This window comes from Lactuca serriola, chromosome 5 (genome assembly GCF_051521515.1).
Source record: "Lactuca serriola cultivar US96UC23 chromosome 5, Lser_US96UC23_V15, whole genome shotgun sequence".
In the NCBI taxonomy this organism is placed as follows: Eukaryota; Viridiplantae; Streptophyta; class Magnoliopsida; order Asterales; family Asteraceae; genus Lactuca; species Lactuca serriola.
Window position 1 is genome coordinate 264,901,909 of NC_136412.1, and position 14,940 is coordinate 264,916,848.

Sequence of the window (14,940 nt, forward strand, 5' to 3'; positions counted from 1 at the left end):
AGGTGCATTTCATGCATTCATTTTGTAGTTTTAGTTCATAAAAGTGCATTGCATTTAGGTTTAAACTCATGCATTTTGCATATTTTTCGGGATTTTTCATGATGCAATTCCATTCACACACTTTTATGATATTTCAGGGACTTTTTGAAGGTTGGAAATCGCTGGAGAAAGTTTAAAAGAACTGGAGACAAAGTTACAGAAGTTTGGAGCTCAGAAGAAGGAGAATGTAGAATTTGGCATCTCAGAAGTTTACACGGCCGTGTAAATTCTCCCTTTTAATTTACACGGGCCGTGTAAACGTACATGCAAGGGCAGTCTACTTCGATGACCTTGAAAGATTAAGCATTCTACTTCTATTGTTTACACGGCCGTGTAAATGGCACCCTTTAATTTACACGGGCCGTGTAAACGTCTCGGCAGTTTTAAAGAGGTTTTGTCTTCTTATAATAGGACAATCAGTTTTGTGACGAGTTAGGCAGGATTTTGGGAGAGAGGAAGGCGATTTTCAGAACTTTTGCAAGTAGATTAACACTTGGAAACACTTTAATTTCCTTTTTGTAAGTCAATTTGAAGTTTAAACTTGCTTGATATGTAGTTCAACCTAGATATGTGTGGTTGATTTCATTATCATTTCCGAATCTGAATTCTTACGTATGTGTTGTTAGGTTGTAACTTGAATTTTACTTGTGTTTAACATCTAGTAATCTTTGATTTGATCTTAATTATATGTTTGGTTGGTTCTCTTTTTCACTTGATCAATGAATTAGGGTTCTAGTCAATCTAGTTAATCAAATTATGAAATTCGTATATGTTTTATGATTTGATGTTAGTAACACACACTTACTTGGTTGTAATTAGATCAAAATTAGTGTAATCAAAGATTAAATGTTTATATTCCCAAGCTTAAGAGGAATGTTAAACATTGTTGGTAATTATTGCAAGAACTTAATGTCATTTAATGATTTGATGCAAGAGCTTATTTGAATTGAATCAATTAAATGAAGTTTTATTTGAAGAGCTTGTTTTGAATAAAATAGTTTTGCCAATTTGGATATTAGAGTTTATTAATATCCAACTTACCAACCTAGATTGAACGTGAGTTATAATCATATTACATCTTTCAACATAATACATGTATAAGAGTCAGAATCGGAAATGTACTTCTTTTATTGCGTTTGTTATCAATCTTTCTTATTTATGAAGTTTAATTCAAGCTCAAACACAATCCCCCATTTTAATATTATTTGTATTATGTGTGAAAATATGGCAAGATAAGAAGTCCTGTATTCCTGTGGACCGACCCTGCTTACTCTATACTATTTTTAGTATTAGAAATAGCAGTGATTTGAGTTTTATTAATATTATTTTATCCCATCATTTGTTGGTTTGACCACCAAACACATATCTTTTCCTCCTATTCCTACTCCTTCACATCAAATGACTACCCGAAACGATGACAACACTCAACGACCTAAAGCTTTTCCTAATCATCTTCTTTATCAAGCGAACACTACATATTGTATTTCTATCGAACCAACCACCTTCTCCCAAGATTAAAAATTACTTGAAAGGTGGGATGCTATGTGTAGTGAAATCTCTGCACTTCATCATAACCATACTTGGGATTTAGTTCCAAAACCTCCAAATACAGATATAGTTGGGCATAAGTGGGTTTATCAAATTAAACGCAACCCAAATAGATATGTAAGTCGTTAAATTGATTGGAATCCACTAAACTGAAGGAATTGATTATACATAAACTTTTAATTCGGTAGTAAAGCAAACAACAATACGCCTTGTTCTATCTATGTAACAACCCAAATATAGTGATAAAAATTTTCATTTTTAAAACCAATAGTTTCATTCACCAAATATCTCCAAGTCAATCACCAAATACAATATCAAAATAACAGAGTACAAATATCCAAAAAGTGCGGAAATCATGAGGGGAGGATGTTGTGTCATAACATCAGGTCCTTCCCTTTCGTACCGAAAATACCTAAAACCATAAACAAAAATTGTAAGCACAAGGCTCAGTGAGTTCCCCAAAGTATCACATACAAATCATACAAGTGGGTCTAGCCTTGGTTTATATTCCAACCCAATACACAAATATGGGCCTAGCCCTAGGGCTTAGCCATGGGGTCTATTTCAACCCAATGAACAAATAATGGGACCAACTCTGGGGTCTATTTCAACCCAATCATACAAACATATAAAAGTCATATAATTGCTAGAATCCTACATAAATGATCTGGTGGGCTGGCATTGGTGCCTTCGACCCACAAACGTAGTTAGTAGACTCACCTTAATTGAAGATATCTGAAATACACACTCGATTTGCTGTTACTACTGCTCCTCACATTAATCATAACCCAAAACCAATTCTAGTTAATAATTGGGATTCTAACCCCATAAACGAAGGTCTAATTCATCCTTTAACTTACTAAGGGAAAAGACCCATTTTGCCCTTCCCACACATGACCCAACTAGACAAGACCCAAAACCCATAATGGACCAAGGCCCAAAAACGGCCTAAAAGATTTTCTGAAAGTACTCCCGGCGTACTCCGTACTACGCCCAACGTACAACTTGATCTCGAATGGGTTACAAGGCCACAACATACTATACTCAGCGTACTTTGGAGTACGCCCAGCGTAACCCCCTAAAGTCCAAACTCTCTTTTAATATCTTAAATGCTTTAATACATAACGTCCAAGCTTCCGATCTAAGCCTATTAAATGTCTAAAATCATAAAGTTGCAACCTTTATGTCTTTACTTGGCTACAAAAAGCCCAAAACTAAAACTCTAACTCATATAACCATTTAAAACTCGAAGAATACCAAGGACCAAGCTTGCATTTTTAAGACACTAAACACTCTAAAATGCATGAAAGGACAGCTCAAATGGTATGGAGTATAAAATATTCAAGAGACCACGATCTTTGGGACAAAATGGTCATAACTTGCAACCTAACAAGATTTATCAAGGCAAGCGTTAAGATTTGAACTTTATACCTCCAAAAGATGCACAACGATGAGAAGAATCTGGATCCAAAAGCTTGAGAGCAACACCACAACTTCAAAGGTCCTCTTTAACCACAAAAACTCCAAAATATCACAAAAAAGCTTCGAAACTTGCACACAAGAATTAGGGTTTCGAGATGATGGCTAAGAGGGATGGAGGGTGGAGGTAAGGAGAGGCCATTAAGCTCTTTAAATAGGTTCCAAACCCTAAAAATTAGGATTTAGAATCTTTGTGAGTATGCCCTCGATACTCTTTCGTACGACCAATGTACTTAAAAGAAATCCCTCGGGTCATTAACCAACTATGCCCGACGTACCAGGAGGTACGCCCTATGTAAAGACCGACTTTTGTAAAGACTTTAAACTTAGAGCTGAAGCTTTGTATCGATCGGATAAAATTCAAATATAAAGAACAAAAGTAAACTAATTAAAAAGAAAAACAAAGGACGGAAAGTAAATAACACAAAAAGTTCTCCAAATTGTTCTTTCACCAAGAAAGGGTTTTTGTCTTCACCAAGAAGACGAATTATCACAAATACGATTGACACAAAGCCAAACTCTATACATTAGGGTTTACCCTAATGTGGATTATATACTAATCTATACAAGTATATCCCTTGATTGAAGGGATTGTATCTTATTTATAATAAGAATCGATCTTCATAACAAAGACACCAGATCTGTTATCTATTCTATACTTATCTATATCATTACCTAATATACAAAAGATTACGTAGAATAACTATACTAAGAGTTGACGCTAATAAGCTTTATACGTTGGCGCTGATAGTAGAGTATACGTTGACGCTGATGGATGTGTATAGTGTTTAACTCATAAGATCATAAGGTGTAACCTTACAATCTCCCCTATCCGATGATGTCAAAACTAATCTTCAATGAATTTCTTTAACTCGTGCTCACCCTGAGAATAAGAATGAAGTTTTAACTCTTCATATTAACGAATGCTCCCCCCGAGAAGATGAATGACTTCTCATGATGATAAAGCAGCGGTGTAAGTCCCAAACTATGGATCCAAATTAGTAATCAATGAGATAATAACAATCAAATTAGAGTGTACATGGAGTAGAATAGAAATAACATCAAGCATGCACACATCTATTACTCATAAATGTTAGGTACACCTTGAAAAGTACACACATACATGTCACTGTTCATTCGTACTTACTGACAGACTAACAACCCTTTAAATACTACCCACTCCAGCACACATAAGTGCAGCCGCACACACATGTGCGGCCGCACACAGCCACTAACAAACCACAACCACCACAACACACTCTAACATCCCACCAAGACCTATACAAGATAGATGCCTAGCCCAAACCACATAATTATGACCTAACAATCTCCCCCTTGGTTTGTGGCTAGCATGAACTCAGGTCTTCTTGATCAACGTCACAAAGTTGTGTATGTCTGGTTTCCTGAACTGTAGAAGATCCTTAGCATCAATCAAGACGAATAGCGCAATCGGTATCTTGAAACTTGATCACTGCAGTTGCGCAAGGCTCTTCGACTTTGGTCTTGAACTTGTCACCAAATTCTGCAATAAAGTCAAAGTAACCTGCTGATAGGGCACCAAGATTAAGCTGGAGATCGGAGATCTATTTCGACTTCTGAAAGTTTTCTTCTTCAAGCTCGAAAACTCGAATATCGAGGTTTCCGATCAGAACGTCTTTCTTGATGATTTTATGTTTAAGAGTAGTGATCTCCTCCTTGAGCTCTGAGATAGATGGGTCTGCTCCCCCTGAACTTCCTTCACCTATTGATATTCATTTCCACGAGGTAAAGGATCCAAATCATGTTGAGCAAGAAACCTGGAAAGCCTCATAGAGGCAGCATCATGCACAGGTTGTGGAGGAGAAAAACCCCCAGGAGCAAAAGAACTCCCGACTTCAAATGAAGATCTAACATTACTTGGTCCTTTTAGGGTCAATTGAGATGGTGTAGCAGCTGTGGAGGGTTGGACTGGTGGTTCTTGATCTTGAATAAACACTACATGCCTCGGATCGAGTCGACTTCTTTTTACATAAGGCAGGGAGATTTTTGTCTGTGTCGAATCACTTGTGGATGGCACAGATGTAGGAATAGCAGAATCAAGGGGACGAATCCTTGAAGTTGTATCCATATCGGTTGAAAGGCGTCGGCCATCTGATCAAAAGTTGGAGACGTCACTTTGAGAACACCACTAACTCCTTCTATCTAGGTTACACAACATCATGGACAGTGTCAAAGAAAGCATCGAGGTCTTCACTGCTTAACCTTATATCATTATTTGTAGTCCATAAGCTGATCTGTGAGACACTCAACAAGCTACACTTTAACTCAAGAGTGTAGATGACGTTCTTAAAACTAGGTACTCCATTTATAACTATTCCTTTTTTATTGATCTTTCCTCCGTTTCCTCCCGCGAAGGAAACATAGCCCCCATTAAAAGTCTGAATGGCGTGCAGTTGAGAGATGTCTCCTGTCAATGTGCCTGGAACAACTACTGTCAACGTACCAAGGTCTGACGATATTCCTCCGCAGTTGTTCCTGCACAATGAGTGAGATTATTTAGGTTTGGGAACCTAGGTCATTACAAGCATGGGTTGACCAACAACTGAGAGGGTTTACAACCGCACAAGGGATTACGGCCATACACTTGATTACGGTTGTACACAGGTGTACGGTTGTACACCCATGTACGGCCGTGCACCAGATCACAACCGTACACACCAACCGCACACTCAACTGCACACACCAACTGCACACTCAACCGCACACTCCAACCGCACTCTCAACCGCACACACCAACCACACACTCAACCGCACACTCCAACCGCACACTCAACCGCACACTCCAACCGCATACTCAACCGCACACTTAACCGCACACCTTCAAAGTCTCAACCGTACACCTTCAAAGTTCCAACCGCACACCTTCAAAGTCTCAACCGCAAACCTTCAAAGTTCCAACCGCGCACCTTCAAAGTCTCAGCTGCACACCTTCAAAGTTCCAACCGCACACCTTCAAAGTCTCAGCCGCACACCTTCAAAGCTTCAACCGCACACTCAAAAATCTCAACCACACATGTAAGAATCTCTGATTTGCTTTAAGGAATTTTGATATCAAACTATTGAAAACAGTGAATAACAACAGTTCCTTGATCAAAAAGTATAAATGCACTTCAAAAACAACAAAATTTTGCAACCACACACTCTAAAATGCTTCAAATTGATACCGAAATGGCTCTGATACCAATTGTAAGTCCCAAACTATGGATCTAAATCAGTAATCAATGAGATAATAACAATCAAAATAGAGTGTAGACGGAGTAGAAGAGAAATAACATCAAGCATGCACACATCTATTACTCATAAATGTCAGGTACACCTTGAAAACTACACACATACACGTCACTGTTCATTCGTACTTACTGACAGACTGAAAACCCTTTAAATACTACCCACTCCAGCACACATAAGTGCAGTCGCACACACGTGTATGGCCGCACATAGCGTGTGCGACTGCACACACGTGTATGGCCGCACACACCCACTAACAAAACACAACCACCACAACACACTCTAACATCCCACCAAGACCTATACAAGATAGATGCCTAGCCCAAACCACATAATTATGACCTAACAAGCGGACGACAAATATTGGTGATTTGGGCTTCATTCCCCTTTAGATTGGCTAAACTATCATAAGTTTCTTCAGCTTTGACAAGATAGTTCTACCCCTTTTTGACATCAGCAGGAGAAGGAACTAGAGGAGAGTATTAGAGATGCAACATTGTAGTCTAGTATAGGACTATGATGTCACCTGATAGTATGCGTATGAACTACCATTCACTGACATAGTATTGCAAGATCTCATCAGCATGTGGTTTCATATGCTAACTCATTAATCACTTTTATCAGAAGAGAAGGGCAAGAGTGGTATGATGCGTGTGATAAAATGTGGTGCTTTAGCTTAACCATCGGTATATATTTTTCAATCTCTCATCAGCGTACTGTACATTACGCTTAATCATAAAACTTTAAAGAAGAACATAAGGGCAAGAATGGGTTGGTGGGTATGATAGTCTACGGTACATAGACTAGCCATCGGCACAAAATTTCAAACTTTTACCAGTGTGTGGTATAACATAGTGAATCATTAAGTTTTGTTAAGAAGATAGGGGAAAAAATGGATTGTTTCAGTCATGCTCAGGTAAAATCAATGTGAATCGTAAACAGTTTAACTCATGAACAAGAAGTGGTTTAAAATTTTGTATCATAGATTATGTTGCATTCTAGAATCAAAGATTCACCATTAACTCATAATGGTACCATGTCATACCTCAGACTAGGAGGTCAGGGACATGAACAACCCTTTGTCATTTTAGGACCAGACAAGCAACTTTTATGTTGATGACTATGCAATCAGGATAAGCCATCGGGTTATGCTCATTGTTTCAGCAGAACATGAGACTTGATGCATACGACAAGCAAGCTTCCAGGGATAGGTTCAGGTAATATAGTCAACTAAAGATAAACACCCAAGCCTTTTTATCAAATTTTTATTTGGACCATGCAATCTCACATAGAAAGTTTAGACAATGCTAGACAGTCAGCGTGAGGGGGTGACTCAATGTTCTCAGGAGATGGTCTCGTTGATGAGAAACTTAGAGAGATTTAGTCACATACAACATCATGCTTCTAGGGATGATAATTTGTTAAAAGCTACATACTAGGCATAGAATTGCCACCATCGGATTCCTTTAAAAAAATGGTACAAAATAATAAATAATATAAGAATACAAACAAAAGAGTTAGTCAAACTAGAAAATAGTTTAAGCAACGAAATGTGTGCAACTTTTTCAGAAAGGTGATGAAGACTCATTCCATCAAATCTTTTGAAATGAATAGTTATAATTATATGTCACACACTCCCGAACCGTCAGGAAAACAACGACGGAAACGTCCGGGGGTGGGAACGTCATGCGTAGTATCACAACCAATGTACATAGCAAGCATAGTAAACACAACCATTACATTACATAGGAATATTTACATTTGTTTGAAAGCAAATAATACCTGTTTTATATATACATCAGTATAAAAAAAGTATAGACGAGACTTCTATATGCACCGTCTTCTCCAAAAGTAAGCGAGATACCTGTCTAACGAGAACCTGAGAATACAAGTAGTTTTAAAATATCAGCATAAAGCTGGTGAGTTCATAAGCGGTTGGTTTCTGGTGAAAGAAAATGTTCCTTTGATTTTATGAAAAGTTGTTTCCCAAGAAAATCCCATATTTTCTTATAAAAGAAGTTTAGTTATCCATTTGTTAAACAGCCTGTTTATGGAAAGTTAAGTTATCCCAGGAAAAACCCTTATTTTCCTTTAAATTTAATGGTTGGTTATCGATCCGGAATGAAAAGGTACAAGTATCTACCATACTAGTGAAGTTTCCCTGAAAGCTCGGTTAAACTTGATAAAGTACATTAGTTTTAACACAAATATAAAACTAATAAGTAGGTAGTGAACTAATTCCTAAGGGTATCACTAATACCCTCTAGTAATCAAAACAGTTATTACTTTGAGGTTAGTTCACTAGGTTCATTATTACTTAAAATTAAATCTCCATTATCTAAGTTTGCGAGTTCTATAACCATACGATAAACTAGATATAGCTCGAAACAAGGTCAGTATCATTTTATGGCTTTTGTCACCCGTAGACCTGCCGGTCCCACTGTAGCTAGCAGCAAGGTGTGGGGTAGTCAGCCCCGTATAGATCTATACACAAAAGACACGTTCTCCCTCCGGGAGATTCTGGTTACAAGGTTAGTCCTACACTCTCAAATCCGGGGAAGTGTTACCAAGGATAGTCTCCAATCTTAAGAATAACGAATTTACAAGTAATAATATGGAAAATCCCGTTTTATGATTGGCATGAATACTTTGTGAAATATAAAATATAACATTTTATAATGAGTTTCACAAATTTCCTTGTTTTAGTTTTCAAAACTATCTCTACAAGTTAATCGATTGGTAAAAACAGTTTTCTGTGTTAAAAGCATGTTGAACATGTAAACATTTCATGCGAAATAATAGATTTAGAGTACAAGTTCTCTTGTACTTTTGCTTGTATTCCCCCTGAAAACATGAAAAACTCGGAAAAAGGTAGGGGTATGAACTCACCTGACGTGTGTGTGTCGGGTAGGACGTTAGGTGTCAATTTAGGACTTGAACGCGCGCGAGGATCCTATGTAACATTAAGTGATACATAATTTTATCTAATTAGACATTGAACCACTAATTAAGTAAGATAATACACTCCGATGCACGAAAACACTTTAATTCAAGTGTTAGAAGTGATACGGGTTGCATCTAAGGAGTGTATGGCCTCGATAAGGAGTTTACTCTTCGAGTGTAAACCCTTAGGGGTGTTTACCGCCCAAAGACCATATCCCCATGATTTTACGGCCCTAAAATCATGGGTGGGGTGTTTTTGGGTGTTCAAAGGTCTCATATTGCACAAGGGAAGGTTCTAGGGTTGAATCAAAGGCTTAGGAAGTGATCGGGACTTGAAATGACCTTGGAAATGGGGTTTACGGTTTATGAATGACCCTTGGTGAGTTTACTGCCGTAAACACATGAGTTTACGGCTGTAAACTCATATTTGGCTCATTTTTTCATGGTTTTGTGCTTCAAATGAAGGGATACAAGGTTCTAGGCATTAATCCAAGCTATAGGAGGTGTTTAAGGGCACTTTAACACCATGAAAGGGAGTTTACGGTCCATGAATGTGCTTCAACCATAAACTCATTTTTACTCCCTTTATGATATGTTTTTGGGGTTCTAAGTTCATCCATGCTAGTTTCTAAGTCATAGCTAAGCATTAGAAGTGTTTTGGGGCTTCAAAACCCCTTATGGGTGTTTACGGTTTTGGAGGGTGTTCCTCAACCGTAAATGCAAGTTTTTGAGGTATTTGAATGATTCAACCACAAATTTGCATGAACACAAAGCTAAACAACAAGCTAGGAAGGATTACTTACGATTTTTGAGCTTGAATGGGGTGTTTCTTGACCAAAATCCAACTTGTAGAGAGAGAGTAGAGAGAGAAGACTATAAGGGTGGGAAAAAGGCTCAAATGAAGGCCACTCATCCCTTATATAGGGTTTGAGTTTGCGGCCAGGTGAGGATCCACTCAATCCCGATGCTAAACGGAGTTTATGGTCGTACCCGATTAAATGGTCGTAACCCGACTTGGTCGTAAACTAGAAACTTTTCATAAGAAAATTGGGGGTGTTTCACGTGTTTTAATTTCGTTCCGACACATATGAAGTCATAATAAAAGTCTCAATTAATTTGTCTATCCCAAAGTGTTAACGGAAAATTTTCAATAAAAACAAATTTTATTAACGGAAATGGGTTACAGCGACGGAATAAATTTCGGATTGTCACAGTATACTTCCATTTTCCGAGATATCGACCCCTTGAATTTTGACTATAAAAGAGAACACAAGTAAAGATAAAATCATCAGTACACAAAACATCTCATTAAAAATCAAGAGTGATGAGGCCATTTATCATTAAAGCGTTGCAAATGCTTTCTAAGCTTCATGTTCATTAGGAGCAAGAGAATAGCAGAAAATAGTCTTTGTAACGTACGAGTTAACTGACTCAAATCCATAAAACAATCGTGTTTTCAAGATCAACATGAAGGAATTCAAGGTTTTATCAGATTATGAGTCAGTAGATGAAAACAAGACTTACTACATAGATGGTTGCGTTTTGCCTTCATGACAGTGCGTGTGGGAGAAAGAGTGTGTTCTCCAGAAGAAGAGGACATGATGCCACTCTTTTTCTAAACACTGGGAGTAATAAGATCTTTCGAGAAGCCTTCGGTCCTTACAAATTCTGAAGGAAGACGATGCAAATAAATCTTACATAGGTTTGAAAGAAAATACTTGTAAATACTAAATGTAAAAATTTGCAAACATAATAAAAGTAGCACTTGTTTTTGTGATTTTTATAAGGCAGGCAAAAGCAATGTTAAATCATAACAGTTAGAAAATGATTAAGTCATTAAAAGCATGCCAAGCTCTGCAATTAATTTCTTCAAACTCTTTTCGTCTAATGCCTTGGTGAAAATGTCAGCCAACTGATCAGTGGATGGAATTTAAAACAACTCTACTTTTCCCTTTTGAACAATGTCTCTAATGAAGTGATGACGGATATCAACTTGCTTGGTGTTGGAATGTTGCACTGGTTTGTGTATCATCTGAATTGAACTAGTGTTGTCACAACAGATAGGAGTCTTTGAGAAGTTTAGATTGTAATCCAAGAGTTGATTCTGAATCCATAGAATTTGAGCACAACACCTACCAGAGGCAACATATTCAGCTTCAATGGTAGAACAAGCACTGATATCTGCTTTTTGCTGTACCAGCTTTCTAATCTATTTACAAGCATTTGAGCTCCTCCTGAAGTGCTTTTGTGATTGATGTCGCATCCACCATGATCGGAGTCAGTGTATCCCACCGGCTTGAACTCAGAATCACGAGGGTACCATAACCTAAGATTGGGTGTATGCTTTAAGTAACCAAAGATCCTTTTCACATCCAGATGATGAAATTCCTTAGGATTAGCTTGATAACGAGCACACAATATAGTAGCAAACATAATGTCGGGGCGACTGACGGTAATATAGAGTAAAGAGCCTATCATTCCTCGAAACATAGTTGCATTCACATCAACTCCATTTGGATCGGCGCTAATAGATGTTGATAGGGACATCAGAGTCTTTTCTGGATTGTAATCAGAGAATCTATACTTCTTCAGCATATATGTAATATATTTAGCTTGGCAAAAAAAAATACCATCAGTTAGTTTTTTGACCTACAAAACAAAAAAGAAGGTTAGTTCACCCAACATGCTTATCTCGAACTTTTTGCCCATGATCTCTGTGAATTTTGAAGTTAGCATTTCATTAGTGGATCCGAAGATGATATCATCCACATACACTTGAGAAAGAATAATAAGGGATCCTGAATGCTTTATGAACAAAGTGTTGTCGATATTTCCTCTTTTGTATCCACATGAAAGAAGATAGCTTGCCAATGTGTCATACCATGCTCTAGGAGGCTGCTTTAAATGTCGATAGACAACTTTATCAAGATGATACATATGATTTGGAAACTATTCACTTTCGAACCCTAGAGGTTGCTTTAGAAAAACTTCTTCTTGAAGATCTCCATGTAAAAAGGTAGTCTTGATGTCTATCTGATAGACTTTGAAGTTCTTAAAAGAATCAAAGGCAAGAAACAAGTGAATTGCTTCGATTCTAACAACAAGAGCAAATGTTTCATCATAGTCTAACCCTTCAAGTTGACAGAAACCTTGAGCCACAAATTTAGCTTTGTTTCTTATAATTATCCCATCCTCATCCATTTTTTTTCCTGAAAACCCAGCGAGTGCCAATGATAGTATTCCCTTGAGGCTTTGGAACAAGAGTCCACACACGATGACATGTAAATTCATTCGGCTCATCCAACGTAGTCTTGATCCATTTAGCTTCTTTCAATGCATTAAAAAAATTCTTTGGTTCGATCATTGAGACAAAATTAAAAAACATGCATAATTTGTTGCTGACTCTGCGACAAGTGAGAATCCCAAAATTTTTATCTCCAATGATTTGAGATTCAGGATGATCTTGAAGAATTCTTGTATTAGAACTTTCATTTGTATTACTTTGAGCAATATCTTCCTGATTTGATGGATTAATTTCTTCAGGGATGACATCCTGATCTTCATAGATAGGTTATGAACTGATTAATTGATCAACATTTAGGACAACAGGCTCAACATCACTTGGCAAGAACTCAGGTACAAGGTCTAAAGGACTATAAGCAAGTTCATTCAAAATTGATGAGGGGTGATCAATTCGATCATTAAATGAATGAGTCTGTTGGATAATCTTGACATGGATGGGCTGATTTGAAAAATGGGTTGGGTAAAAAAAGATTAGTCTTTTATTTGTTTTATTTAGTATTTGAATAAAGGAAATTTGACCAGGTTCAAGGCAAGAAAACGTGGTACACTTGGTCTTATAGTGTCCTATTCTAGTGGCTAGGTTTTAGTTTGGTTTTCTATGTTTCCGTTGTGTATTTGTAGGCTATTTATAGCCCCTTTTTACTTCTGGATTGAAGTGTGCAGCTTTTTGAATAGAAATCAGTTTCCTATTTCCTCTTCTTCTTATTTTCGTGTGCAGCAACAACAAAGAATACTTCCTTGTTTTCCTTTTATTTGTTCAGGGGCTGTAAGGGCTGCTCCAACATTTGGTATTAGAGCCCTAGGCTCAACATGTGGGATCTTTGAAGAGGTTCTATGTGAACCTGTTGCTGTTGCAGTTCTGTGTGAGCCGAGTTCCAAAGCAAAAAAATCTATGTGATTGGTTTTTTCTTTTTGATCTGTGTGAAGAGAAAGTTGTGTGCTGAATTCAAGGTCTGGGTGAAGAAGACAGGAACCTATGTGGTGAAGCTTTCTGTGTGAAGAAGCTAGTCAAAGTGAGGAAGAAGATCAGAAAACAAAGTTTTGGTGCACCTGCAAGTGTGTATTGGTGGTTTGCAATATATATATATATATATATATATATATATATATATATATATATATATATATATATCAGAAATAACTCAAGTGTTGGTTGGTTCTGTGCAAGAAGAAAGAGAGCGATCTGTGTGTGTGATCTGAATTGGTTGGTTCTGTACAAGAAGAAAGGTCAAGTTAGGGAAGATGCCAGCAACAAACCTGGGAGGATCAAGTCAGGTTGTACCCGTCACCACTCAAAGTATCCCGCTGCAATGCCCCAAGTTAACAACTACAAATTATACAAGTTGGTCAATTATGGTGGAGTCGATTTTACAAGCATACGGCTTGTGGGAAGCAGTTAATCCGGAAACTGGAAAAGCGATTGAGGCAAAGAAAAATTTGATGGCAAGAGCATTTGTGTTTCAAACTCTACCTGAAGATATATTGCTTCAAGTGGCTAAGCATAAGGATGCAAAAGATGTGTGGGAAGCGCTTCGTGTGCGGTATTTGGGAGCCGAAAGAGTTCAAAAGGCGAGACTGCAAACACTTAGAACCGAGCTAGAGATGTTGAAGATGAAAGAGGGTGACACGATTGATGAGTTTTCGGGGAAACTTAGTGAAATTGCATCCAAATTCAAGAGTCTTGGGTCTAGCTTGGAGGATGAGATAGTGGTAAGAAAACTACTAAATTCAGTTCCTAAGAAGTTTTTGCAGATTGTTGCATCGATTGAGCAATACTCCGAGATAGAGGACATGTCACTTGAGGAAGTTGTGGGAAGGTTGAAGGCATATGAAGAGAGAATCAAGGTTATTGATGAAGATGAGAGTGATCAAAATCAAAACAAACTTTTACTGTCAAAAGAGGAATGGGAAGAGAGAACCAAACATGGTAACTTCAATCAAGATCAATCTGGACAAGGAAGAGGTCGAGGTCAAGGAAGAGGTCGTGGTAGAGGTCGAGATGGTCGGTTCCAAAGTTATGAAGATCGAAGGGAGCAAGGTATGTATCGAGACAAGAGACATATTAAATGCTATAATTGTCAAGAATATGGACATTATGCAGCTGAGTGTCCTAAGAAAGAAATAAAAGAAGAATAAGCTAATATGATTCAAGATGATGATGAGCCAGCACTGCTTTGAGGAATCAGATTACTGTCAAGATTAAGGGGGTGAGTGTTGGATAATCTTGACATGGATGGGCTGATTTGAAAAATGGGTTGGGTAAAAAAAGATTAGTCTTTTATTTGTTTTATTTAGTATTTGAATAAAGGAAATTTGACTAGGTTCAAGTCAAGAAAACGTGGTATACTTGGTCTTATAGTG

The 14,940-nt window shown here is 37.6% G+C and overlaps 1 protein-coding gene across 1 annotated transcript; it reads left to right on the top strand.

Annotated features, from left to right (window-relative positions):
* The first annotated feature begins 13,821 nt into the window (after positions 1-13,821).
* On the top strand, positions 13,822-14,715 carry LOC145050457 (uncharacterized). Its single transcript, XM_078998702.1, has one exon. It carries the CDS (start codon positions 13,822-13,824, stop codon positions 14,713-14,715), a length of 894 nt encoding a protein of 297 aa, XP_078854828.1.
* Positions 14,716-14,940: the final 225 nt, after the last annotated feature.